At 40.6% G+C, this 27,560-nt stretch overlaps 1 protein-coding gene across 2 annotated transcripts in view; it reads left to right on the top strand.

Moving 5' to 3' along the window:
• The window catches only part of RYBP (RING1 and YY1 binding protein), a 46,549-nt gene extending 20,065 nt beyond the window's left edge, over positions 1-26,484 (top strand). Inside the window, exons 3-5 of one of the 2 annotated variants that reach the window (XM_074914392.1) lie at positions 17,799-17,975; positions 18,086-18,184; positions 22,385-26,484. In XM_074914392.1, the coding sequence (XP_074770493.1) occupies positions 17,799-17,975; positions 18,086-18,184; positions 22,385-22,637 (529 nt within the window). In that variant the 3' untranslated portion in view covers positions 22,638-26,484. The remainder of the gene's footprint in view (positions 1-17,798; positions 17,976-18,085; positions 18,185-22,384) is intronic. The other variant, XM_074914394.1, reaches the window with a different exon arrangement.
• Positions 26,485-27,560: the final 1,076 nt, after the last annotated feature.

Here is a 27,560-nt window from a genome sequence, read left to right as displayed (position 1 = left end):
GTGATTGCAGTGATGTATGAAGTATTTAGAATAACTTGTCCAGTTTGCGTGGTTGCCCTGAAGGCAGGCTTGCAAGTCTGAGGGTCTATTTTTTTAACTACGTGGAGCTGGTTTAGCCTAAGCTTCTTTCTTCCCGTAGAAATTGTTGAACTTAAAGCAGCAGACCCCAGTACTACTGTTGCTTTCTGTAAAACGCAGTTAGAGGTATTGCAGGCTCCAAAAGGTTTACTCATACCTGAGCACCCAGGCAAGTTGTTTATGTCCCTGTGTACAGTATGAAGGGTGTGTGCATATAGGACTAAAATAGTTTGACTGCACAGAGAACTTTGCTTTGCTGGTCTGTAAAATTCTGAAAAAAACTCTTAGACTCTATGAGAATGATCTTTCTCCTGTGAATGGACCAGAGGGGAATAAATGACCTGAAGTTCTTGCTGATACAAAAAAAAAAACCCCAAAAAAACCAAAAGATGATTTTGTTGCTGGAACCTGTCTTATAAAAGCAGTGAATGAGTGTGCCTGTGAAGCTGCTGTGGTGGTTTTACTTGTTTTTTGAAGTAGTGAAGGAATAACTTGTGGAAGGCCTGGGTCCTAGTTTTGCAGTGGGCAGTGTGAATGGGCATGCTACGTCTGCTGCTCGTTAATGAGCTGGATCCATTAGACTTGACGATTCCAGGTTCTTTTTATAAGCTTATCAGGTATTTTATGTCACTACATGTCAGTCATTGAAATGGTAGCCTTTAAGAGACAACATCTGTTTAAATTACAAATCCACTTTTCTGAGACACAACTTCTCTTGGTGACTTCTTTTATCAAATACTTTGGTGGGAGTCTGTTTTGCTGAAACTCTTGGTTTAGCTTCTACTGTAAAGATCTTAACTTGAGAGGAACAGGGGGACTGTTGGTTGAGTATGGTGATGAAAAAACACTGTTCAGGCTTAGGGTGTACCCCACACAGTGAACGTGTGCGTGTCACTGTAGAGCAATCCCTGGTGATGCTGAAGGTGGAGTGGCACAGGACCCATATGCCCTCCTGCCAGCATGATTCCTGTTTCAGTCCATACTGTGTCCCTGACCATCAAGTCCTTGCTGCTCACTTTGCCCCCGTGTGACAATTGCTGCTTTATTTTGTTGTGTAAAACGCAACCGTGAATGCAGACTACAGCCTGCCGAGAGCGTTGGATGTACTCAGCCAGCTGGCGTGAGTGCTTGCCTGTGCTCTGGCTGTGGCCACCACTAGCCCCAGTGGGAGCACACACATAGGCCCTGCTGTGGTCAGTGTGGGGCTTTGGAATCCTGTCCTGGTGTCAGATGGGTTAGATCCCAGCACTGCTACTGTTAGCCACGTTACAGTATCACATGTAGCACTGTGGTTTATATACATTTGCATTCACATTCGTTTTTTTTCCTGGCTAGTTGTACCTGAGATTAGGAGAACTGTAGACCTGGAGTTACACCTTAATGCAAGTGCACTGTTCACAAAGGAAGTAGAGCAAGAATTGTGCTCTGCCAAAATGCTGGTTTTCTAGAAGAGCTCTACCATTGATGTCAAAATGAGCATACTTGTTTGCAAAGGATGTTCAGTATCCAGGTTTCCTGCTACAAATGTATGTTTAAAAGGTTCACATTGTTACTCTTCCTTCAGCCTCCAATCCTGCAGTAACTCAGTCCTCTGTGTGCCTGAGGCAGTTGTTGTTCACTTGAAGATGGTGGAATTGGTATCACTGAGGTTAAACTTCAGTGTAGGATGGATCGTCTGAAATGCCACCGAAGCATATTTGTCTGTCAGCAGAGCAGCCTGATGCTTCCCAAGCATTTGGTGACCATACCAGCATCTCTAGGAAAGGTGTTCAGCCTCCAGGGAAGGAGCAGACTCTTTTTTAACAGTTGTGTAAGTTACATTTAAGCTACATAGAGCTTAGACTGTGTAACTCATGGGCTTTTCCCCCTTCACTTCACCACCTTCTTTCAGCTTAATATGACACTTGGAGAAGGAAAAAAAAAGGACATTTTTTTTCAATCAGACTATGAGGTGCTCTGCTACATTTTTCTTTAGAAAAGACTTAAAGCTTCTTGCAAGTTCATAAGGCCACTGCTACCTGCATTTCAAAGAGCAGCATGGAGCTGCTGTCGGGGGCAAGGACTCCTTGTTGGTTTTGGATGAAGCTGCTTGCCCTGCGATGCCCTGGCTGCCACTGTGAGAGGAAAGAAGCTGAATAAACAGGGAAACTGTGAAATAAACAGAAACAAAACCGAACCTAGCCCCTGCCTTGGGGCGTGGGCTTGAGTCAGTGAAGCAGCTGTTTCAAAATTAGACTTTCTTTTGTTAAAAGGAGGCTCATAAAAGCTTTTCTGCTTTTGTTTTTGTGCCATAATGATAATTTCTGTGCATTTTTCTGTGTTGTTTGATTGCTTTCAGTTTCTTCTGAGGAAATTTATTTGAAAAGTGAGCAGTTGTGTCATTGCGGCATTGAGGTGGTTGCACCAACTTTTCCTGCCTTGCGTACCCACAAGTTTTCTAGCAGAAGTGACCATTGTCGGGTAGTGAACTTAAGCCTACATGTTTTTTGAAGTTGCCACTCAGTCTTTAAAGACGTTAAATAGGCTTTTGGGGTTCCAGGCCAGGCTACAAATACTTGTCGGGGGCTTCGGTGCTCATGACCTTCCTCGCTTCTGTTCACCATGACTGCTCTAACTGCCACTGCGCTGGTGTTGACCCAGCTGGTTTTGTGGCTGTGTTGAGAACTGGCAAGGAGGAATAGGTGGGTTTGCAGAGCTGGTGGTGGGAGCAGGAAGGGCTATCTCATGTGGGCAGTGCAGATGGACAGGGAAGTTTTAAAATGGTTTGAATCCTGGCACTTGCTACCGATGCAAGTGACCCCAGAGATTATGAAAAGAGATTATGATGAGCTGTTTTTAACTCTAGATGGTTTGTATGTGTGCAATTGCTCACAGAGGTATGCTAGCCCTGAAAACTGTTGCTCTTTTCTCTCCCCAGTTTTGGTGCAGAGTGAGGGTGCAAGCTCCTTAGGAAGTAGTTGCTCAACTCAGTCCACATTGTATTCCCCAATGCATTTGAGTAAAAACAAGGTTCTGTTTTTAGCTTGCTTTAACCTGGAAATTCTGGTGATAAATTTGTGAAAAGCACAATCCAGGAAGAAATTAGAGGAGGAAGCAACACAATGTAGTAGAATCTCATTGAGTAATTTTTATTTTTTTTTTAATCCTCTAGAAGCAAGTAATTTGTCTAATCTGGTAGATGTATATCGCCAGTGTGATGCAGTCCCAGGGCTCAGAAAAAATTCATTTCTTCTGCTGTAGTCATCCTCAAGCAAGCAAGTTATTGTTTGTTAGAGTTTCCCTGTAGTGAAAGGGAACTAAACCTAACCAAGGGATGTCTTGATAAATACACCTGAGACAGAGGTGCCTGCATATTGTGATGCTGAGAGCTGGATGATAGGCTTAAACCGGAACCAAACCTCACACAGTTGGACTGCTTAGTAGCGCTTCCCTTTAGTTGTTTTGTTTGTGTTTCCTATTATAAAATAGTATGTATTTATTAGCAGAAAACTAGATTTATAATGTGTTGTCTAAAAATCTCTGTATTTAGTTATATAGTTGGTAATATTTGTCTTTACTCAGAGAATTCACAAAAAAATACCTGTAATCTGACATCAGATATAAAGTAGAAAATACTGGTTTGTGTGGACAGCATGTGTTGTCTGAGGAGGTTGTAGAGGATGTGCCATGTGCTGTGCTTGAGCTTTCTGTTGTATTTTGTTGTATAGAGGAAGTGAAACTTCAGTTCTATTTTGTGTATTCTTTTCTTCCATTTCCAAGTAAGATCTCTGCTGGCTTCTCTATTTCATTCATCTACAAACCAGTTTCACTTTCATCATGCTTTTTAGTTAGGCATGATCTTAAATTTGCATTTATTTGCTATTTGCACATTGTGTGCTATTTCCTTTTGTACACTCATCCTGTAAGAACTTACAGTGGGATTTACAGGGCTGATATATTGTCTCATTTGAAAAAGTCTCAGTTTATAATGAAAAATGCCCAAGCCTAATTTCTTTCTGCCTTGCCTAAACGCAGGGTGTAGGTGCAGTTTAATAGCAACATCTTCAACTGATGAGTGACAACTGACTTGGTCACAACTGATTTTTTAGCCCATGTCTCTGAATTTTCAGTGTCATTATTTGGTGAACAGGAGGTGGGTTACATGAAAAAACCTTACTCAAATCCAGAATCCTGATGTGCAGATTCTGAGTCACTGCAAGACAACAGTCATGTAAGGACGGATGTTTTGTCCGGGAAAGCCCTGTGTTGACTTTCCAGCCTTTGGTTAAAGGATCGTGCTGAATGCTGTTGCTCTTACCTTGCATATTTGCCTCTCAGAAAGCAAGGGGTGGCAATCACCCAGGGACTCACTTCTGTACCTCTTTTTTCACCAGTGCTGGAAAGTGTAGTAGCTGGAAGTCTTGGGAGCCGTTGGCTGTTGCTATGCGGACGCTGTTGGGTCCCACTTCATCCCGAGACTCTCCAGATGACATAGTGCATTAGGCTGACAAACCCACACGTGTTGCGGGTCAGGCAGGCTGCCAAGCACTCAGCGCTCAGCCAGCGGGGAGAAAAGGCATTAGGAATCCCAGTAATCCGCACATCAGTCTCTGTGCTGCTTGGTCAGTGGAGACCGAGCGAGTGAGCTGTGGAGAGATTGTGGGTATTAAGTGGGATGGGTAATGAAAGGCTGTGCTGGCGCTGATGTGAGACTCTTTAAATGGAAAATGACTTTAAATGATGGTGCCAGGGCAGTTGGAGTGATTTGCAGCTGGCACAGGTTAACAGTGTAACTGGTAGTTTTCAGGGAGACTAACCACTTCTTTAGGATGGAGCACCAGAATTCAATTCACCTTAATTTGAAGAATTAAGGAAAAACAAAAGAAAAAAAAGAAAAGAACTTTCAACTGAATTTGCTTGGTTTCCCTCCTTGTGGCTTGCATCAGAGTGATGGCAATTCAGGATTTTGGTTGTGTATTTTCATGTGCGTCTGTGTGTGCACAAATAAATGCAAGCCACGTGAGCATATGGAAAGCTGCAAAATAGTAGTTTTCAAGTTGATAACAGTGGTATGACTCTCAAGAAGACAATAAAATGAGCATTTTAGGCTCAAGATTACCTTATTTGAGAACTTTCTTGAAAAGTGATAGTTTTGCCTGGACAAGTAGTTGTTACTTCTATCTGCAGATCAGAAGTTGACTTGCAGAGGATTTGGGAATGTTTCTGTTGTTTTAATTAATTGTTTCTGACTTTTTGTTATGTAGGATAGTGCTTTCTGCTAGTTTTGTTTATAAAGGTAGTTTGGTTTCCCTATCCTACGACGTGCTAGGTACACATAGGTAACTTACACTGGTACCTCAAGTAGGGAACCAGCAGTTTACTAAATAGGCTTCTTCTAAGGCTTTCTCTTAGCGGGAGGAAGAGCTTCAGAATTGAGTATTGCAGTATTGTTTCCTGGCAAACTTTGAAACCATCTGGGTCAGTTCCTCACGCCCAGGATTAATAATTTGAAAGCAAAAGTTTCTGTGCTCTCGGGCTGCCCTGTTCCCATGGTGCTAGAAGAGCAGCTATCGATGCCAGCCCAGCGCCTGACCTCTCCCCCGGCTTTCCTGGGCAGCAGCGTGCGTGTGCAGGGTTGCCATGTGTTGTGCCGCCTGGATGGAGCTGGACACCCCAGAATGTCACTTGTACATCTGCGTTCAGCTCTCTGATTGTGTTCAGAGGACACAAAGGGGAAAAAAAAGCTCCTCTGAGCACATGATGGCCTTTTGAAAATGCATGTCTGCCTGCCTTATTGTCCTTCAGAGTGTCTTTTATTTCATCTTTGTGTTTAGAAAAGCAAACTGATTTATTAAACCATTGACAGTGACTCTTCACTGCAGATTGTGCTGGGACGGAGGTATGAAGGAGTAGGTGGGGTACCATTTACTGGTACCAGTGGGTACTGGCTCCTGGTGCTGCGTTGGCTTCCCAGGCAGTGCTGGGGAGCAGCGGAGCAGCATTTGCTCCACATGAAGCAGCCCTGACATGTCTTAAATTGCATAGCTGCTGCAGGCTGGACCTTTGTTGGCAAAGCTATGTTCCTGGATGTTTGAGGACTCTTGAAATGTTGCTTTCATATGAGAGGAAATCCTATAATTGTTTTTTGGTTGTTTTTTTTTTTTTTTTTTTTAATAGGAGGTTTTGCTTGCTGGAAAAACTCAGTTTCTCTCATTTAGGTAAAGCCTTCAGTGTCTGATGTAGCTGAATTAAAATTACTGCCTTGCTCAATTGGCTTGCCTTTTTTTTTTTTTTAATGGCATCCCTAGAGATTTAGGGCCTATTGAGACTATTCAGCATCTGTTGTAGAAATGGTAGTTTCTCATTTTGCTTCTGTGTAAACTTAGCCTGGTTGGTATATAATAGAAAAGTTTTTTTCTGTGTGCAGTGTTCCAGTGTCATGCAAGCACAGTGAAATTTTACTCTGATAAACCAGCCAACCTCTGCATTGCCAGGGGACTCTGCAAAAGAGTTACTTAGTAGAAATTCCTTAGTTGTTTTTAAGCAAAGCTATCAAGCCTCTCTATCGAAGGTTAGGTACTCAGTTATCTGCATTTCTTAAAGAGCAACTATTATGTAAATTTAAGCATTAAGCTTAAGTGAGTGGAAACCCCTTTATGTAGTTCTTGCTAGTGACCATTGCTCACAGGTTTGTACCATTGCTCACAAGTTTGTAGGCTGTTTCAGTCCTGTCAGGCTGATTTTTAGGACAGTATTTTGAAAGGGTGACAGTGATTGCAAAAGAAAATTACTCGATCTCTTCATCAGAGCTGAGTCTAAGTTTTAAAATTTCAGTCTCCAAGTTTATAGAAATTCATCTTACTTCAAAGTTAAAATTTACATTCCATTTGCTAATAAAAGTTATGGATGTTGAAAATGTGTTGTCAAAACACAAATTCTGGACTGATGTTTCTGGTGTGCAGCTTCAAAACCTTAATCTCATTCAACTCTAGCTGTACAACAGGTGGTGTCTTAGACAAATTATTTAAATGTTGGTATTTTTAGAGACATAGATTAGACCATATTAAATTTTCTTTAAAAAAAATAAATTGACAGGCTGCTTCGGGAATGGTACCATATATGTGATGTCACATTAGGCATTTTATGTCAATGTGTACTCAAATTTGGACATCCTTGGGCATGTTAAAAGAGAGAATGCTCTTGTAACTCATCTTCCTATAAGAGAAAAGTGTAAGTTTGTGCTTACCCAGTAGCACGCTTTTAAGAATGATGTTTTCAGAAATGTATTCTACTTTCTAGTTTTAGTACAGACCTTTGAGGAGGGAATCAACAGAATTTAACTGATGTCTCTCTTTTGGTAGGGAGTTCATTTTCCCAGCATCTCTCCTTTTTCTTGTTTGTTTTCCAAGTTTGGTCTCTCTCCTGCTGTGGTTTTGGAGTGTGAAACTTAAGTATCCCAAAACCTGGAGGCAGATGCTTCCGGATGGGACATGTCAAGCTGGATTAAAAGATGCTCTATACATGACGATTTCCTTTACTACTTAAGATTTTGGTGTCTGAAATGGAAATACATATGTTAGCAGCAGCAGCAGCATGCTTTTATGACACCAAGTCTGGTATTCCTAGTTTTAGCTTTAGTTAGAGTTGCTAAAACTGTTTTTTTCCTCAGATTTTCATTATTTTAATTCATAATACAATAACCATGAGCGGTTGATTTGGGGAATCTACATGTTACATTTTAATTGGACTCATTTATACCCTCATGCTGCCAACTGTACCTAGTTACCCAACAGGAAGTTTTGAGCCTGTTCACTTTCCTCAGGATTATACATAGTTTAATAAACAGTCAAATAGGAAGAAATATTTAAGTAATTGGTTTTGTTGTAAATCTGAGTATTATACGCATCTTGGTTGCTGCCAGCTTTATGAACGGTTTTCAAATTTTTGCTAGTGAGAGCAGCTTATTTTTGACAGGAAAGTAAAATGGCCTTAGTTTTATCATCGTTCTGGTGGTAGTAGGCAAGTAAATTTTGTGCTGAGATCAGTGAATTTTCCATAACAATTTTGCAAGTCCTTGTAAATCATGGCACATTTGGTAATTTGCAGTAAGGTGTGTCTGTAGATGAAAACACCACAACCAGCTGCAAAACAAATTTTACTGTTTTGGTGTACAACCTGCTGAAGTACTGATTTGAATTTTCAGCGATGGATTAAACTGAATCTCTGCGTGGATCAGTGAATGGGTCAATAGCATGATGAGGGTTATTGCAGTATGTTTCTAGAAATTAAGCTTGTGCGGCACTTGCAACATACTACTAAAATTATTGGTGACCAAAGAAATTTGCATACCTAAGAAAAATTATTTAGTGATGTCAAGGCCATCTTTTCAAGTTTGGGCTTGGTGTGATTTTTACATTTACAAATGCATCTCGTTTCATAAACACTTGGCTGTGGATTTTTTATATGCTAGCACAATTTTTTCCACTGCTGTAGAGCTTCTTCCCTATAAATGCAATAAAGGAATAGGAGGCAGTGCTTTTTTCTGGATGCTTAGCCGTGGATCTAACTACTACTGGTGGTAAGCAAATGCTTAGGCAAGAAGGGAGCAAGAAGAGGGAAGTTGTAAAGTTGTTGTTATTCAACCGGAATTTAGAGTGATGTTGCAATTGGGAATTGATTCTATTTTAATCTATTACATATTGCAGGTTTTGTTTTAAGCAGGAGAGATGTATTGTGTTCTTTTTTTTCTCAATTTCTGATTTTTTTTAAACATCCTATTAAAAAAAATCTTAGTAGAAAATTATTTTTTGTGTAAATAGTGGAGCAAGAATGCATCTGAAAAACTAATTTTGGCTATGTACTTTTGTCTTTGATTTTATATATAGTCATGAATCAGAAGTAGCTTTATAATATTTGTAAGCATAATGAAGTTGTGATCATTCGGAAAGTTCTGCTTCCCCATCAAACAAGACAAAATGTGCTTAAAAGGTGGTAAAGCTGGTGTTTTGCCAATTCCTTACTACTTATACATTTATTTAGAAGTGTCTTGAACTCCTTATTTAAGGAAATGTGCTTTATTTTTTAAATGAAAGCAGAAGCAGCTAATTCAGACCTTTTCCCATTGTAGTCCTTAAAAGATGCTCCTATTGGAAGTAATTCCAGCAGATGAACACAGGCACAATCCTTACTCTTGAGTACACAGCTATTCATTGATGCCTTGTTGGGGAGGGGGATGTGTGTGTGTATGTATATACACACGTATATGTCTATTTATATAAAAATACACACCCCCACATATATACACACCCCCCCACAAGCTCCTGCAGTGCCCAGTGACGGGGCGTTGTGCAGGTCGGCACCACACAGCCGGCAAGGACTGGGGCATTGGGGGCTGCAGCCTCCACCTGTAGCTCCCAGGATGGAGCCAAGACCAGCCAGGAGCAGTCGCTGTGGTCAGAGCTGGCCTCTTCCAGGGTTTCAGATTAGGCAGAGAAGGCAGCTGCCGGGTGAGCATCTGCTGGACAGCCTCGAGGTTTTTGCTGGCACTCGTTAGCTGCTGCAGATTAGATATGAAGTTATCTCTTGTTGCAGCTTAGATAGGTGCTACAGACGAGAAGATGGGCAAGACTGCCAGCACGGTGCAAGCTTCCAGGCAGGCTCTTACTCTAAAAGGAGGAACAGAGCAGTATTTCTTCCAAAACTTCTGCATGACTTTTGTTTTGCCTCCTGCAGACATAGTAAGTTAAATTTTATGGTATTAGCAGTTAAGTAAACCTCCAGCTCTCTTTCAGTAACTGATACTCGGCACTGTTACTCACCATAGCTATTTTCCCTCCATTCTCTGGTATCAGAGAAGCCTGAAGAACAACTTGTGTTTAACTCTTTCTTTTGCCAGCATGTGAGTTCAAATTGAATAGCTGTAAAAGGGGAGATTTGTGGCTCTTGAGAAGTGCTGTTTTGTGGGACAGCTTGTAGGGATGACTCTTCATTCTCCAGAGTGTACAGGAGCTTTTGTTTGCTGCTGTCTCACACTAGTTGGTTTTGTGAACCCTCCACAGATGTGTATCAGAATAAACTTGTAGTCCAAAACATGTGCACCTTACAGTGTTAGACATATCTTTTTGCATTATTTTTATAGGGTTGTGTGGTAGAGAAGGACAAAGATCCAGGGCAGTAAGATAAGCAGAGCCCATGAGACTGCATGGGAAAAACTCAGGTTTATGATCAATCTCAGGCTTAGTACTTTTTATCCAGAAAGCGCAGTCTGTGATTTTTTTTCAATCTGCCTTGGAAAAATGGAAAAAAAAAAAAAAAAGTTTGATGTAAGTTCCATATACTTGCAGAGATGCAAACACTGGTGCTTCTCCACTGAAAATTTTCTAACAAATTCCCAAGTTGCCCCGTTCTCTGGCTTGGGGTTCCTTTCTTGCTGGTGGCCCACCAGATCCTAAGTCTGGCTGTGCAAGGAGCACTGTATAAGATGTTTCTTACTTAATTGGGTGGGTGGTGAATGATCTTGATTTGTGATAGTGCCTGCAAATGTATTGGCAGTTTCCAGTTCTCTACTTTATTAGAACAGGTGTTTTGAGGAATTATGTGATTACTCAACTTCAGGATGGCAAAATTCTGGTGAAACTGCTTCCAAAAACATCTTGTGGCCTGGACTTCAGACTTTTTTGCACTGGGATTATAGGAAACAATGTATATTAAAAAAGAACTGTAAAAGTATTGAAAAACCTATTATACTATGCTATTGAGCAGTCATTCTGAAATAGTTTCATAGATCAGTTCCAGGACTTTCTTTAGTACTGGTTTTGCAATTTTTAGCATATTTTCACTAAAAAAGAAATCAGAAACATGAGCTGCAGAATCTGTGCAGTGACAACTCTGGGAATAAAAACTCTTGGATTTATACACTTTGATTTGCAAATACGTGGAAATAATTAAACGTAAGTAATGCTAAGGCTCCTGTAACAAGTAAGAGCTAAGTATTCTTTTTACTGGCATCATTCAAAGAGCCTCAGCTACCCTATAGCATCACAGAGGCAGTGACGAGCCACTTTACAGCAAACAGTAATGCGTGTCATGTTGTGTAAATGGATGTGACAGCTTGCATTTCATTTAATAACTTCCATTCTTAATATGATTTAGAAAAAGGAAAGCAGGTTTCCACCCTAAAAGGCAGGGGTCTGGCAGCTTTGTGAGACCAGTAAATATTAAGTACTGCAAATAATATTGAACTTTTAAAAGTTTAAAAACTTAAGTAGTGTAGGGTGTGTTCAAACTGTGAAAAATGACCCAAAGTCTAAAAACTTCCGGTGAACAGACAAAAAGTTCTAAAATACTCTTCTGAATTCTGAACAGCTCAAGGTTTGTTGTCATGGCCAGGAATAGTTACTGCAAAGCTGAGGCTCCTTTATAAACGTGGCCTATTCTTGGCTTTTCCAAGAAGATAGGAGACAGTGGGCTGGATGGTCAAGGAGGATGTTGAACAGTTTGTTGGAGGATTTCTAGAGGTGGCCACACTTTTAAATGTACTTATTTTGTGGCCAACAACTGTTTTGTGTGAAGCTGCTTTGTTTCACTTTTTTTTCTCAAAATCAAAATGTTCAGGCTTAACACTCAGAGTCTTTCAAACACATTGCTGTGCCCAGCACCTACAGGCCAGAAGTAGATGTCCGTAGATTAACTTCTGTATCTTTAAACACCAGTCTTCTAAACAAAAATGCAACATTAGCACATCAGTGTTAAAGGAAAATTCTGTTCGTTCAACACAATATTGCTCAGTCAGATACTTCTTGCTGTTTGTCCTTCTAGTCATCTTTTACTGTTTTTATCGTTGCCTTGTGGTCTTGTATTACATGGAGAACTTATCAGATAGATGTATACAGCTTCCATATGCTCTGCAGTTGTGCACTAAGGACAATTTGTCCATTCATCCTTTTTCTTGTTGCTAAAAAGGACTGTGTGGTCATCACAAATGAGCTGGAAAATATGCATGCAAGAATGAGAGCTCACCCCATCAAGTTTATGGCTTAATTTCTCCAAAGTTTTGATGGTTCTGGATGTAAAATTCTTTTAAGGAGATTTTAATTTTTTTAATGTGTTCATGGGTTAGTTTCTAACCTTGCTTTACAGTATTGCTCAGAAGTATGCTTATTGTATTATTCTGGCGATAACTTTTATAAATGCTCATGTAAATACTTTTAGTCTTGTCCTTTTGTTTTTCTTTGAGCAAATATATTTTCGCGTGTGTCTAGGATTATTAAAATAATCAGGTACTTCACACTGCACAGCATATGAAACAGTTTCTCAAAGAAACGGCGAGCTGTGCAGAGGTCTGCTGGTATCGCTGCTTGCATCAAAGCCAGAACAGCATGAAATTATCCAAATCCTCGGTACTTCATGTTACATGAGGCTTTTGACTCTGAAATCCCACTCGATGCCACTTTTATTCTTCTGCTAACATAGTTATAGGAAAGTAAGAGCAATTGTAATTAGATCCACATTTCTGGGGATTGCCAGAGTCCCTCATGGTCTCTGTGTGTTGCTGTGGGTATGAAACCAGCTGCTGTCTCTGCTCCGCAGTGTCTGCAGGAGGCGGGTGGCTTGCCTTTTCTCAAGGCAGCAGGACCAGAGAAATCCCAAACAGATACAGAAATTAGGGCCACGTGAAAAATATGGTGCAATTCATGCTCCTGTATCCCTGTTGAAATCCAGGTCCGAGTAACTACCGTGTGTTGGATGTGCAGTGATGTGTGCTCCTCCACCCCTAAGCCCAGTTGCAGGAGTTAGGAGTGGAGCAGCAGAATTCCTGAGCATCAGAGCTCTGGATTTTGTCCTGAGACAGGCTTTAAAGGGAAGCTTTGAGATACAGAAGAAAATGCAAATAGTGAAATGCTGCAAGATGCTTGCCAGAACCTTAAAAATACAGGGGGTTTTGTGTTGTTTGGTTGGTTGTTGTTTTTTTTTTTTCATTTTACTTTTATTATTTCAAGAGCACACTAACACAGGCAGGGAGAACTTCAGGAAAGGTCTTGCATTTATTCTGCTTCCCATGAGCCAAACATCTCAGTGTCACTTTGTATGGCAACGTGAGGGTATAGTATTTGCAGGCATAACACTTCTGTAGAGGTCTGTTACTAAAAGGTAGCAAAGAGTATTTGTGCGCATCATTTATGATAAAGACCTTGGTGCCAAAACCATGCCCTGAATTGACAAATATATTTCAGCTTTTTCATGCATCAGTATGTCCTTGCTACAAAGATCACAAATTGTGCAATTATCTGCTCCCGTGATGTAAACTACAGTTTAACTAATATGAAAAAATTTATTTGTCTGAACATAACTTTGAAAGCACACTTTAGTTCAATTGCTTAGTTTTAGAGGGGAGAAGACAATCCTCTTTATGCTGACAAAAGAAAAAGGTTGATGTTCATTTATTTGGATCTTGATGGTTGAGCCTTTACATAGGCTGTCGCTTAAATTAGGGGAAAATAGTTCTAGCAAATGTTCAGGTAGAAGGAAACCTACCTATTTCAGATACTTGCATTGAAAATTATTCTTATCTTCATCTGTTGGCATTGTCTACTGGCATGTGTTACTACTACATGATACTGAATTCTCCGTTTTTGAAAGCCCTCACCTGGCACTAGGTGCAGAGTAGCATAAGTAATGGTGGCCACCAAGGTGTAATAGCACACTTCAAGTTGTAGAGACACAGATTGGGAGGAATCAAGCATAGTCTCTTGTAGCAGACATTGGGCACTGCTGGTGTCGGAGAGGACCCAGCATGGACCAGGGAACAGATACAGAAAACGCCCATCTTCATCTTCTCGGGAAGACTCAGTGGCCTGCAAGAAGCAGCAGAGCACTGTGGCTCAGCATTTGGTGTCTGCTTAGGAATTAAAGAACCAAGTGTAATACTAAGTATTGTATCTCTTCAAATAATTTTTTTGGAAGTTGAGACTTGTTAGCTGTGTAATGTTGTTACTTTAAATCTTCTAGTGAATGACAATGTAGTTGTTCCTTGAATGTGAGTGCTGATTAGAAAGCTTGGAAGAGTTTGCATTGGCATTTGATTTTTGTCCCTTAGATGTATTCTTTGTTTATATGGACAGTTTAATGTTACAGAAGGTAAGATGATGAGTCGATTTGGGAGTAAAAAATGGTTAATACTTGTTTGTGTGGCTGTTTATTCTTACAAAAACTTTAAAGTGGTTTCAACTCTCTCTTCAGGTTATTCTACTCAAGTGATAACTTATTTTAATATAATAGTGGTGTATTTGGGTTGAAACATTCTCTTTAGAGGTTGCAAAAAAACCCCCCACCTCATTAAAGAAAAAAGGCCAGCTGGAACTAAATTAGGGGCAGAGAGCCTCACATTGTACTGTTCAAAAACAGAAAAAAAAAAAAAAGGGATCTTTCTGTTCTTATGACTCCAAATTCTGTGGTAGAAGCCAGAGCATGTTAAATCATTGTAGCTCAAGTGGAAATGAAGCTTGGTTCTCTCCGTTGATATTTTTTTTCTTCCTTGTTCAAATTATGAAAGGGAAGATGTCTAGTATCCACTGCAAAGTATTGTTGAAATTACTGTTTTCCTTATTTCTAGAAGGCAGTGCAAGCTACCTGCTGCCACAGCTGGAGAAAACTTCACAACATTCATGAGGAGGGTGGCTGCTTTGACAAGCAGCGTGATTAGGATGTGGCACAGATGGCTGTAGAGGCAGGAACAGTGTCTGGAGGGGTGATCTGTGCTAGGGATGCTAGATTAGATTAGTGTTAGCCCTTGTAGTGTGTTTTTGGTAGGCAGGGAAACTTGGAGCAAGTTTTGGATATTGCAGCTACTTTACTGGATTGTGGTTACTATGGTTGTAGTTTGCTGTGGTTAAAAATGTGCCGCTCTACTTGCTTTGCTTGGCTTTTTTGTAAAGGACTTGTAACCAGTGTATCCTGGCTGTAGTGACAGCGTGGGCCTTATTTGAAGGATTTTATCACTCCTATTATTATTGCTATTAGTATACCAGTTGCTTCATTTACCTGCTTTTTAACCTTCCGAAACTTGCTGCTTGTGTGAGTGTAAGGGTCAAATTAGGAATTGGAATTAGATTATTTGTGTTACTAAAAAAAAATAAATAAATCTGTTGTAGTAGGACAGCAGATCTTGAAACACTCTCAGTGTTGACCAAAGTCTCAGCAGCTTTCTGCTTCCTCCCTCGGTGTGGCAGGAGAAACGCCATCAGCAGGGCTGGTCCCCTGCCTGCCCATGCTGCTGCCTGCTCTGTTCGTTTTCAGTTTGGGGTTTGCCCCTTCCAGCGAGCCATCGTGGCATGTGAGAAGGAACATGCAAATGTGGGGTTTGGAGAAGTTGTGATAGTTATGTCAGTGGCTGGCCAGAAAATGATAAGACTTAATAAATGTAGTGTGCCATCACAGGCACAGATAAGGAGTGGAAGAGCATGGGGTAAAGTGTCTCCATGGGAGCGCTTTAAGGCTGGTCTTTTTTTGGATTCCAGCCTTCTCTAGGGAAATGCGATGTGACTTATTTATGTATTTTCTAAATTTTAACTTAAAATTGAAGTTTCCATTTTAGAATTTCTATCTTCATTCAAGCGGTGCAGCAGTTCTGCAACAGGAACAGCAGCTCAGTAGCTGCAGAGGTTGGACATAAGGCTTGGAAATAACATCACGAGCAGATTCATCAGAATCGTGCAAAGTATAAGAATTTTGGAGGTGCTCTCAGGCTCCTCAATTGGGATTTCCCATGAATGGCTCGGGTTTCTGACTTAGCTGGTTGTGTAAACAGCAAATAACTAAGTCTGGGCAGAAGTGGCAGCTTCAAGCAGTGAGGTTAATCATGTATAGTCATGTAGGGAGATGCTATCTGCCCTCTCTTTGAAGATTTCTTGTCACTTTATCTCTTCTCCCCCTTTTTGAGTACACAGTCAGCAGATTGCTTGACACAGGCTAGTTTTGTCAGCTTTTATGTGGTTGCATCAATCTGAAAATCTTTTCCATGTAACCAAAGCACTTTTTCTTAGGTGTTTATTCTCGTTTAGCATCTTTGCATTTAAAGTCCCATATACAGCAATTTCTGTCTGTATGACTATCTTCACTGTTCCAAGGAACAGGTAACTACTTGATCTGATCTGCAAAATGTTTCAGAATCATCGTTATTTAAGGCTGAAGCCTAGATCATCTTTGTTCACTCAGAAATGCTTGCAGATTGTAGCATAAAATGAGTTACAGTTTCCATGTTGGGTGAAAAATCCAAATGCTAGTGGTGTTGAGCCAGGTCGGAGGCCTGATTACAACCTGTTGCATAGACTTTATAATAAGCTGTGGTAGTGAAATGAACTATTTGAGTGTATCTGGCTTCAGTAAGAGCATCTTGGTACAGTTATACAGCAAGTCACTGCCAAGAGCAGCTTATTAGATACTTGGATTTTCCTGTGACGGTGTAGAACTTTTCTGGGTGTTCCGTTTTATGTATCATGTCTAAATGCAGATGCTACATGTGAGCAGTTAGTGTTTTGTACATTGTTTGTTTTGTTTTGTTTTTTAAACACATGAAACCAATCTTTCTAGATGTTTGTGGTAAAAACTGGGTGCAGGTACAGAGCTCTGCAGCAGAAACCCAAGGGTTTCTGTGTTCCAGTTGTTGCCTTAATGATAATGATGCTATGGACAAGCTTGAGCAACTGTTGCAATTAGTATTCAGTTCATAATGGACGACTAATGACATTGATAACCTGGTTCTCTTCCCCCGCCCCAAACTGAGTGGACACAGGGAATATAGATCTTTCTGGCATGTTGAAGGAGGCAAACTGATAATGAATAGTCAAGAGTATTCAGAGTATGAACTGCTTTGTGATATGCCAGGCCAGGAGGGAGAGGTTTTGAGCTGTTAAGCTGAGAGGACATTAGAGTTTTGATAAGGAATGTAGATGAGACAAAGGTATGAATTTCTGCAAGATATGTGAGGACTAATAACCAAGGTATTGGTTACATGTAAAGCTACCTGTTTGTGTAAATCATAATTTGAAATGGAAATAGACTTTGAAAGGCAGTTTGCTTGTGTATTTTGTCCGAGCACCACTGGGGACTGCAGACAATTGTGTGAAGATGGTGTGTCGGAGGCTGGCACGGCCATTCCCCCGTGGAAATGTGAATGCCCGCTTGTCTTCTGTGCTCCTGCCAGTGAGCTTCAGTCTCAGCCCTCGGGACAAAGTCATCTCAGTTACCTTCTCTTGTCGTTGTTATTTGTGCGAGGTTTGCTGCTTCAGGAAACCAGAAGCTCATTTGAAAAAATAAATTGAAAGATATGAAGGAGACTGATGTTTATCAGAAACTTATTTTTATTACTCTCTCTGTTCCTTCTCTTAAAGTGTAGCCACAGTGTGTGGCTGGCAACTTCTTGAAAGCTGCTTTTTCACTGTTGTCCCTGCAACATTGGCTGTGATTTCATGACACAGATGGAAGGAAGGGTGCATTATACTTAATGTTAGATGAGGTTAAAAGCTGATGAAAAGGCAGTTTGGAATATTTCTTAATTTTAGAATTTCTGTCTTGTTTGGTGGTAGCAGCAGTAGTACTTCATGTTAAATAAGGACATCCATTTGGTTCTTTATAAGTGGAATATTCTTCCTTGGTTGCTGAAAGAAATCTTCATACTGCTTTTGGTGAAGTAATTTTTACTGTGTAAAACTGACTATAGATCTCTCTTTTTATTGTCATTATAGAAAACCTAGAATAAATTCTCAGTTGGTGGCACAACAAGTTGCCCAGCAATATGCAACCCCACCACCACCTAAGAAGGAGAAGAAGGAGAAAGTGGAAAAACAAGACAAAGAAAAACCTGACAAAGAGAAGGAAATTAGTCCGAGTGTTACAAAGAAGAACACTAACAAGAAGACCAAGTAAGTTTGAAGGACGCAGTATTAAATGCTGAGTGATTTCATTAGCACTGTCCATTAATTGTGCAGTTAAACTAACATCATACTTTCCCTCTTCCCTCCAATTCTTACAGACCAAAGTCAGATATTGTGAAAGATCCTCCTAGTGAAGCGAACAGTATACAGTCTGGGAATACTACAACAAAGACCAGCGACTCAAATCACACTTCAAGGTAACTTTATGCTAAAGTTAAGCACTCGGTATCTGAGAATTCTGAGAACTGCTAAATAGCAGCTACCTTTTTTTTTTTTTTTTTTTTTTTTATGGACAGAGACAGAACCCATGGGGTCTGTCAGTGTTAGTATGGCAAGACCATCAGTGGCCACGAGCCTTCTCCATGTACAAGCACTCAAACACTCTGCTGAGGAGGACAAATTCAGGCATTGGAAATATTTGTTGTATTCTTCACTCAGTTTTAATTTCTCTGCTAAAATAATTGTGTTGTCAATTGGGCAGTAATGCTTTTGGCTGTAAAACACAGTAGGGGAAAAACATTAACCAGCAATCTTAGCAGTCTTTATCAAATTCTTATCCTCACTAGGTAGCAGTAACAAAGGTTACTTTTTTACTTATTCATAATTCAGTCACTGTAATTTTCAAGATAATTCTCCAAGTATTCCGGAATTAAAAGACACTGTGAACAGATTTGCTAGAATCTTGCTATTGACAAAAAACGTGAATGGTTGGGTTTATGTTTGTCTGAGTTTCAGATGAGTAGCTGTCTCTAGAGAGGTTTATTCCTGGTCTTGCCTATACTGATACTCCATGCTTGTTTTCTTTAAGCAGTGTCTTGTGCTTTATTTCTTAAATAAAAAATTCAGCATCAAAGGACAGTTTTTTATATTATTGAACTTAGCTAACTACAGGAGGCAAAATTCAAGTGGGCACTTTGCCGATGTGGGCCATATAAGAATTGCATCTCTTTATAAAATGAGCTGTAATAAGTATTTTATAGTGAAGCCACATGAACTGAAGCAATGTTAGTTAGCTGCAAACAGTTGTAAAGCACATGGGAGATATGGTTCACACTGCTGTTAGCATTAAGGTTGGCAAGACATGACTCTGCAGAAAACTGTTCTCTTGGAGGTTTTTAAATAATAGCATGAAAATGTTTAATAGGAGTGAATATCCTTTACACAGTAACAGGCTTGAAGGTAGTGAAGGCAGTGTGAGATTTGCTGTTCTTGAAGACTGATCTGTTGCAGGGACTGCTATTAACTCTTCCTTGGCCCCCAAAGATCAAAGTGTCCATTCCTGATTCAGTTAGAGAAATACAGCTTTATTGCAATGTGTTTTGGGGGTGGTTTTGGTCCTGTTCATTTTGAAATGGTACTCATTTTGAGACTTAGGATGCAGGAGACTTGATGTATTTGACTAATGACATAATATTAAATTGATAGATTACATCAAATAATTGTTTTTACTTCTTGAGGGAGTCACTCTGTCTACTGCAGAGTCTTTTAGTCCATGTTTTGTGGCAAGCTTTTGTCATTCCTAATTAATCCTTAATCGCATCAGGTCTAGCTGGATGTTTTTAAGGGATACATCATCTCCTTCAGTTCTTAATGTGTCTTTTTAAAGTATTTGGCTTAGTGGAACTTTTCTTGCAATTCACTGCTCTCAGGAGTACTGTCAAGAGTCTTTTTAAAGGATCCTATTTTTACAGTCACAAGTTATCTCTCGGGTTTTTTTTGTTTCCAGATTTCTTGACTGTTTTTTTGTAAATTGTCTTTTAAGGATCTCTGGATTTTTAAGAAATTCTGTTTAAACTTCTTGGATAGTGTGCCTGTTTCTGAGAAAGTATCTTGGTTTATTCCATGCCTTCCTGTGTATTGCCAGATTTATTTGTTTTGAAACACATTTCTTATTTGGCCATAAACCTTTTTAGCTATAAACATGAAGCATCAGGGTATTTAATTCTGCAAAATAATGTGGATGGGCCAATCCCTTTGCCTTCTATAGGAAACAAAAAATTGTATGTGTGTGCTGAAGATATTTCCTGAAGGTTTTCATCTGTACTTCATCAGCTCTTTGCACAGGGGAGACGCCTAAAACCTCCTGCCGAAATGGTTGGAGGGCTCAGTTCTAAAACTGACATTGAGAATACGTTTCTGAGTGGGGCTGTTGAGAAATCCTGTACCTCAGCCCTATTTCACCCCAGTTCTTCCATGTTCCTTCATCATGGCATTTAAAGATGCATGGGCAGTTTCGTTTGGGTGCTTGGTGCATGGCTTATCTCAAAGGCTGCCAGTAGCAGGAGCTTTTCTGGGCAGAACTCAACGAAGCTTAGGCCATGTGAACTCCTTTTTCTTTCTTTTCTTTTTCCTTAATATGGCTATTGATGCCGATTTTTGATAGGCAATAGCAGGAGTGCATGGTCAACTCTGTAGAAAGGTGGAGGCAATAAGGTCTGTTCTGGTATCTGGGCCAGCATTTTTTGGCTGATTCCCAGTGCGAGAGCAAACAAATGACCCAGGCATATTACAGGAAGAACTGGGTTTCCTAGAGGAACTGGGGGCTTAGAGAGGAAAATACGTACTCGTACTACGCTTCCGGGAGCGCTTGCTGCTGTGTTTGCTGCTGATGCTTTGAGGGCAGCCTGCATCTGCCGAGACGCTATCTGAAAGCTGACGGAAACCCCAAAACTTGCTGAGCTAGCTGGCCTTTCTTGTTACCCACAAACAAGGTGACATCATTTAATCTAGCCTGTGGTTACGTGTTGAATTTGCCAACTCCTGCAAGCGCGTATGTACAACGCATACGTGTGGGGGTGTGTGTGTCTCACTGTTGCGGGAATTCACGCAGCACAGCTGTGGGTTTGAAAAGGCTGGTCGCTGAACCAAGGGGCTGCTTCAAGTAGGAGATTTTACTGACTATTATCCCAATTTTAATTGTATTTTCTATCTATTAGAAATGCTTTTCCTCTGGTACTTGTTCAAAATTAAAACAGCCTCCTAGGTTAGATATGAAAATACTATTTTTGTTGCAGTAACTTTATTTTTGGTAAGGAAGTTTGCCGAAATACAATTGTTCTATTTTTGAAGCTGTACATCTGTCCTTAATACTCTTTTTGATTCTGTCTAGTTATAGAATATCACTTGGATAGCTACTACTTAAGGACTTTCCCTTTGTTAACTCACCACCACAAGCTATTGAGTATGCATGGCAAATACAAAGTCGGCGTAATTTCCTTTTTGTTTTGTTTTGTTTTGACCGCACTAGTCTAGTGTGCTGCAGACAAGGAGGAGGAGGAAAGGCAGATTGGTTTAAAATCTGGAGCTTGATCCCAAAGTAAACTAACCTTCCTTCCATCACTTGGAAGAAGGCAGTTCTCAGCAAGCTACTTTTCACTGATGTATAAAGACTCTCCTTTTTAATTTCCCTATTGGGAATATTCCACTGCTTAAGCCTGACCCTTAATTAGGAGCAGAAGCTGTAAATTGCAGCAGTCGCTGCAGCTGACTTGGAATTTGCTGGTAGCTGGAGGAGTGTCCAAGGTTTGTTGTATCAGAGCTTTGGATCAGCCCCTCAAATGTGCATGAATGTCAGCTTCCTAGAGACTAGACCCTTATTAGCTACATTACTAATTGAATGATAGCACAGCATGCAAATTACTGAGATAATCCTGAGCTATAAATACCAGTGTGTTCTTTTCTGGTGGTTTTTCTTTTTTTTCTTTTTCTTCTTTTTTTTTTTTTTCTTACCCTAACCAAAAGTGCTAGCTGCAAGAAATACTGTTGTACATTCTGGATTTTATTTACAATAGCCTCGGTTCCAGAGGGAACATTTTGAGCGATTTTATACATAGGCTGATTGGGCATCTGATTTGTATAAGCTCAAAGCAGTTGAAAGAGAAGCCAAGTTGTCCCAGTGCCTGTGTTTGCAGCTGCAGAGTTCCAATACGGGAATGAAAGAGCCATGGTCAAATGCTTTCATGTGGTTTTGTATTGCAGAGTCACAGCCTTGTCTCATAACATCAGGGCACATGATGAGATGGTGAATTTAGATAAGATAACTCTTTCATCTGCCCCTTGGGGAGGAGATCCTTCGGTCTGTCTGGCTCCTGTCCGCTTGGCTCTGCTGTAGTGTCCTCCTTTCTGGCAGGGCTGGATTAGGGATAAGTCTACAGCAGAGTACCCTTTGCACAGCTCTGCAAGACAGGTTTTTCCTCAGGGGCTGAGCAGCCCTCGCAGCCCAGGCTGTGGCAGGGAGCAGGAGGTCAAACCTTTGTTTGTTCCTCCCAGTTATTGCCATCTGCATGGGCGAGCAGAGGACAAGTCACACTGAGTTTGTTGTCAAATGCTTTTTCTAATAAATTTTTCCTTTCTTGATTATTTTATCCTTTTTATTAATGTTTTCTCATTTATTTTAGACCCAGACTGAAAAATGTGGACAGAAGTACCGCACAGCAGCTGGCAGTCACAGTGGGAAACGTCACAGTAATTATCACAGACTTTAAAGAAAAGACTCGCTCCTCTTCCACGTCGTCTTCTACAGTGACCTCCAGTGCAGGATCAGAACAACAGAATCAGAGCAGCTCGGGCTCTGAGAGCACAGACAAGGGCTCGTCCCGTTCCTCCACGCCAAAGGGGGACATGTCGGCAGTCAACGACGAATCTTTCTGAAAATTGCACATGGAGTTGTGGAAACTATGAATCAGGGTATGAAATTCAAACACTCCACCTGCCCATGTTGTTCAAATCCTGGAGAGCCTCTTCTGTGCTTGAACACACACTATCTCGGACATCGACCTCTTACTGATGCAACCAGGATAATTTCTGCTTGCCGTGGGCATCTGGCCACCAAGGAATTTCTCACCCTAACAATTACTCTTGACACTTTTATGTATTCCATTGTTTTATATGATTTTCCTAACAATCATTTATAATTGGATGTGCTCCTGAATCTACTTTTTTATAATATCTGCTGTGCACAATTTTCCATGAACATTACAACTTTTTGTTTTGGGGTAGGGAGCGGGTGGGGAGGGAAGGGGGCTTTATTTATTGCATTCACAAACTCCATCCTCTTTCGACATATCCTTTTTAAGTTCAGTTCTTCTTCCAGTTATACTGTGTACTATCAGTTTTGATATAAATTATATATAAATATATATATAAATAAATATATATAAAGGGTTATTTGAAACCAATACATGGAAACGCTGGTGCTTGAAACACTGTGAAGTGAAAAAAAAAAAAAAAAAAAAAATTGAACAGTTCAAGATCTGGGACAGTCCCCTTCTGTGAAAGTACTGAAACTGAAATGGAACTGGTCTTAGGTGAAAAGTGTTCCTGAAAGTTTGAACCTGAATGGGACCTGTTCTCTCTATTGTTCCTTCCCCGTTTCTTCCCTAAGCAATGGCTAAAATGTACTGGACACATGGTTTTGATTTTTATAGCTTGGGATCTGAAATGAGTAAAGCTTGCTCCAGGTAGCTTGTATTTCCACTACGGTAACTCAGATTGGGTGCGAGTTTGTGCCCAGCTGGAGTGTAAGTGACAACCAGACTGGTGCTGGCATGCCACGGAGTCGTGTATTTTGGTAACGTGAGCATTGCTGCGTTGTGCATAGCCAATCCCACGGACGTTTGGTGTCCTTAGATTTAATGACTCTTGTCCACCTGCATCAGTGACCGAGGTAACTTTAGAACTGGAGTGGTTTGCTTTGGGTTGGAAGGCAGCAGGGAGCCGCAGGGCTGGGAGCAATCGTGGGCTGAGGGGCCAAGCTGGTGTTTGTTCCAGCCAGCGGCATGTGGGTTGGTCGTCGTCAGCCCCCTTCCGTCTGTCCCGTCCGTGCTGTTGGGGTGGCTCTTCTCCTTGAAGTCCATCCATATTCTGAGAGTGGTTTCTGAACAGCATCTCTTCCAGTGATGACGTTGGGCTTGTCAGCATTTGGACACTTCTGGGTCTCCTGCTGTGGGAGCAAAAGTAGGGAAAAGCTTTCATGCTGGCAAGTGAGCGACACGTGTGGCTCATGCTCATGACCAGCATCTCCTTCGTTCTTGCTCTAAAGCTATTCAGACTGTAATTTCTTTTCCTGGCCTGTTAGTGTTGCTTTACAGTTTACCTTCCATGCATTATCCTGCTAAAACACTAGGCTGAAGAGGTGAAACAAACTTTTTTTTTTAAAAACAAACAAACAAACAACGGAACAAACCCTGAACCTCTTTGGCTTTTCGTCTTTATTTAGTGGCCCCAGGGTGCGTTGCAGTAATTTCAGATGCAGAGGCTGTGGCTTCATTTGACATCAAATGCATAACTTTTGGGCATGATGAAAGAGGGGCCACATTTTGACAACTTTGTGCCAGCTTGTTATATTGTGAATTATTTGCGTAGCAAGAGTGATTTCTCTTTGTGGAGGCAACTGATTTAAGATTTTCTTTAAAAATCTGTGTGGTTTTGAGTAGCAGACATAGGTTCCTTCCACACTGGCGACAGAAATGTGTGAGGGATCCGTTACAACCCCTGCTCAAAGATACATGCAGTGGCAGTGCCTTTGCAGCAGTGGTTTTATTCTGAATATGTTAACATGGGCACCCTGACTTAATTCTGCTTATATTCACAGTATAGGCTGTCTTTACCTTTTTAAGCATTTTTAAAGTATTTATTAAAGAACCAAAGGAAACCAGATGCTTCCTATGAGCATCAAGACAATTTATTATACATAGTTTTAAATACTATGAATTTCTCAATCCACATTTTAACATTAGTGGGATATTGCAAAGACATTCCTTTTCCAGTTTTTACTATTCCTTTAAGGGTCTCAGGGAGGGTAAACTGGTCAGCCATATTTATTTATTTTACTGAAATGTATTGGAATACTTTTTTAAGAGAGATTTTTTGAAGATGCCCCTGAACTTGTATATTTTGCACTGCTTTATAAATGATCCATTATCAATTAGGCTTGCATGCATCTCGGCCATGATCCAGCGAAGAGTGTGAGCGAGTGGTGAGTCCCTCTGGCTTCAGTGGGGCTAATTCTGGTGCTTCGAGTCAAACCACATGCTTGCCTTCTTTGTTGAATCTGGGACTTTGTGCAAAAAAAAAAAAAAAAAAAAAAAAAAAAAAAAAAAGCATTGTGTGTACCAGGAAATTGCTTCTTTTTCAAGTGAAAATGGACCTGTAGGTCAGTTGAAAAAGCTTTAACGCCATAACCAGCTACTCATGGCTACTGGTAAAGTTGGTAACATCTGTCTCTTTGGGCGTGCCTCCTCGATAAAAGTAGCTTGCTATAAATAAGTGGGAAAATTTCTTTGGAACAATCGACCTGTAATTCTGCATTCAGTAGAAATTGCTAGCTAAGCATTGAAGCTCCCCGGCCTCATCCGTAGCTGTTGTGTTGTGCATTTGAAGGATAGCGTTTGCTTTTACACTTAATTTCTGAAGTTGGCATCCCCACGGCACATGTCCACGGGTGGGGTTCCCCCCGTGCTGTGTCCATGGGTTATCTCACTGTTGGTGGGGAGCGTGTTTAAGAACCAAACCAACCAAAACACTAGTGTAGGGGAAGGACCAGATTTGTGGTGTTCAGTGGCACAGAAAGCAGGTAAGTAAAGCACAGTGTTACCTTTGCAAAGTTTCAACTCTTACACAGACACACACACACACAGACACCAACACAGCTTGCCTGACTTGCTCAGTTTGACGTAGTTCTGCAAAGGAAAAATGACAGCGTTTTACACCACCAGGCTATTTATTTTAATTGGAACACTTTGCTTGTTTCAAATTGGACAGATCAAAAATTTGGCAGCAGCTTCCGTGAGTTTATTTCCACTGAGATGTTTTCACCTGCCTTACCAAGATCATTCTCAGTCTACTTTTTTAAGCTCTACCATAAACTTAAATTATTGAAAATTTATTAATTGCTGACTATATAATAACCTTTGCTTGTATGTAACCGAATGGTTTTAAGAGCCAACATTTAGAGTATGACAATGGAGCTGAACAGTTTTTAATGCGCAAGCAGTTCTGTTCTTGTGTATGACTTGTAACCTTAATTTACTGTGTAAAGATGGTTACATTATTTCCTTAGCTTTGTTTGTTGGAGACAAATATAGAATGCTTGTTTAAGTATGTCAAAACATAATCTTATCTTGTGGATTTTTATGTTAATGTATTATACGAGCTATATTTTTCATTTGCCCAGAAAGACAGCTTGTATAACGCTTTTGAAAGTTTTTCCGCTCTGTAAAGTCTTTAGAGCTGACAGTCCTGTTAGGTTTGTTTTAATCTTCATGCTAAAGTGTCAATGGTGGTTTTGTGAACTGGTCAGAAATTCACAGGTCTTAAATGTTTTTGGGAAATTTATATTGGACACTGCTCTTTGTCTAGCAAATAAAAGATGTTAATATATTCCTGTTACTGGCATGTGCACGACTGTTATTAGAAGCCACTTTATCATTTTCCTGCTTTAAATAGAAATGTCTATTTATGAATTCTGCTTGTAGTTTTTTCACAAATAAAATAGTAAAATTTAATTAAATCTGAAAGCTCTCTTTTTTGGGAGATGCCAGTATTCAGAAAAAGTGGAGAGTCCTGTTGAAGCAGTTTGTCAGTCTGTACGTTTTGTCCGTGAGCCACCACTCGAGCACCCCACTTCTGCAAACACAGGGTTGTGCACGTAGAAAACTTCTCTCAAGTGAGTAAACCCGGTTTGTTCCTTGGGACTAATGACATACGGAAAGTTTGTGGTGGATGTGTCTGCAGAATTTGGGTTCTGGTACTGCGAAATAATCTTTTTGCCCCTTTCTGTAGCTGCAGAAACAGGTTTAGTGCAGAGGATTTTGGTGAAAGCCATTGGGAGTTCCTTCAGCTGTCTTGTGCTAACAAACTCCCATGAGTTAAATTAATAAAACTTAATTGAGAGCCTAATTGTAATTTTGTAGTTTAAAAATACTGGTATTTTGCAAGCAGTGTTTTGGTCCATTGCCTAGGAAACAAGGTGATGTGAATTGCTGTGCCCTTTCTAGTTCATATTTTTCCCCCACTTGAGACTGGAGAGGTGTGATGTAACTGTTCACGTGAAGTTGAAATTTGAAACCCAAGCAATAGGTAAAATGCAAAGGGAAAAAATCTTACTCTGAAGCTTTTTCTCAGGAATATGAGGACAGTTCCTAAACTAAAAGACGTTTGGATATTTTTGTGTATGCTGGGGGAAGTGTGTGTTACAACTAGAGGTTGCTTTAAAAAAAAACAACCCTGTGCAAACAGACTCTTAAATGCTTTTAACCTCAGTTGGAAGTGATTCAAAATCCTTTGTGCCAAGAATAAGAAGAAACAGGAAAGGTAGTGGTTGTTCTGCCGACCTGAAAAGCACTTGCTTGGCATGCTGGATGAGTGAGTGGAGAAACGGTCCTTGCCTTGAAGGGGGTACGGTCCCCATCCTCGACCCACGACCAGCCGTGGGTGCCAGAGCAGCAGCTGCCTGGGCAAAGCAGCAAGAGCTGCGGGGAGCAAAGGAAATGGGCTTCATCTTCATGAGCATCCACCTCCTCCATCATCAGGTGGAGGCTTGGATGGAGCCAGCAAACCATTTCCATGGCAGCA

This window comes from Athene noctua, chromosome 10 (genome assembly GCF_965140245.1).
Source record: "Athene noctua chromosome 10, bAthNoc1.hap1.1, whole genome shotgun sequence".
NCBI lineage: Eukaryota > Metazoa > Chordata > Aves > Strigiformes > Strigidae > Athene > Athene noctua.
The sequence above is the reverse complement of the archived record's forward strand: the minus strand, read 5'-3'. Positions and strand labels throughout refer to the sequence as shown.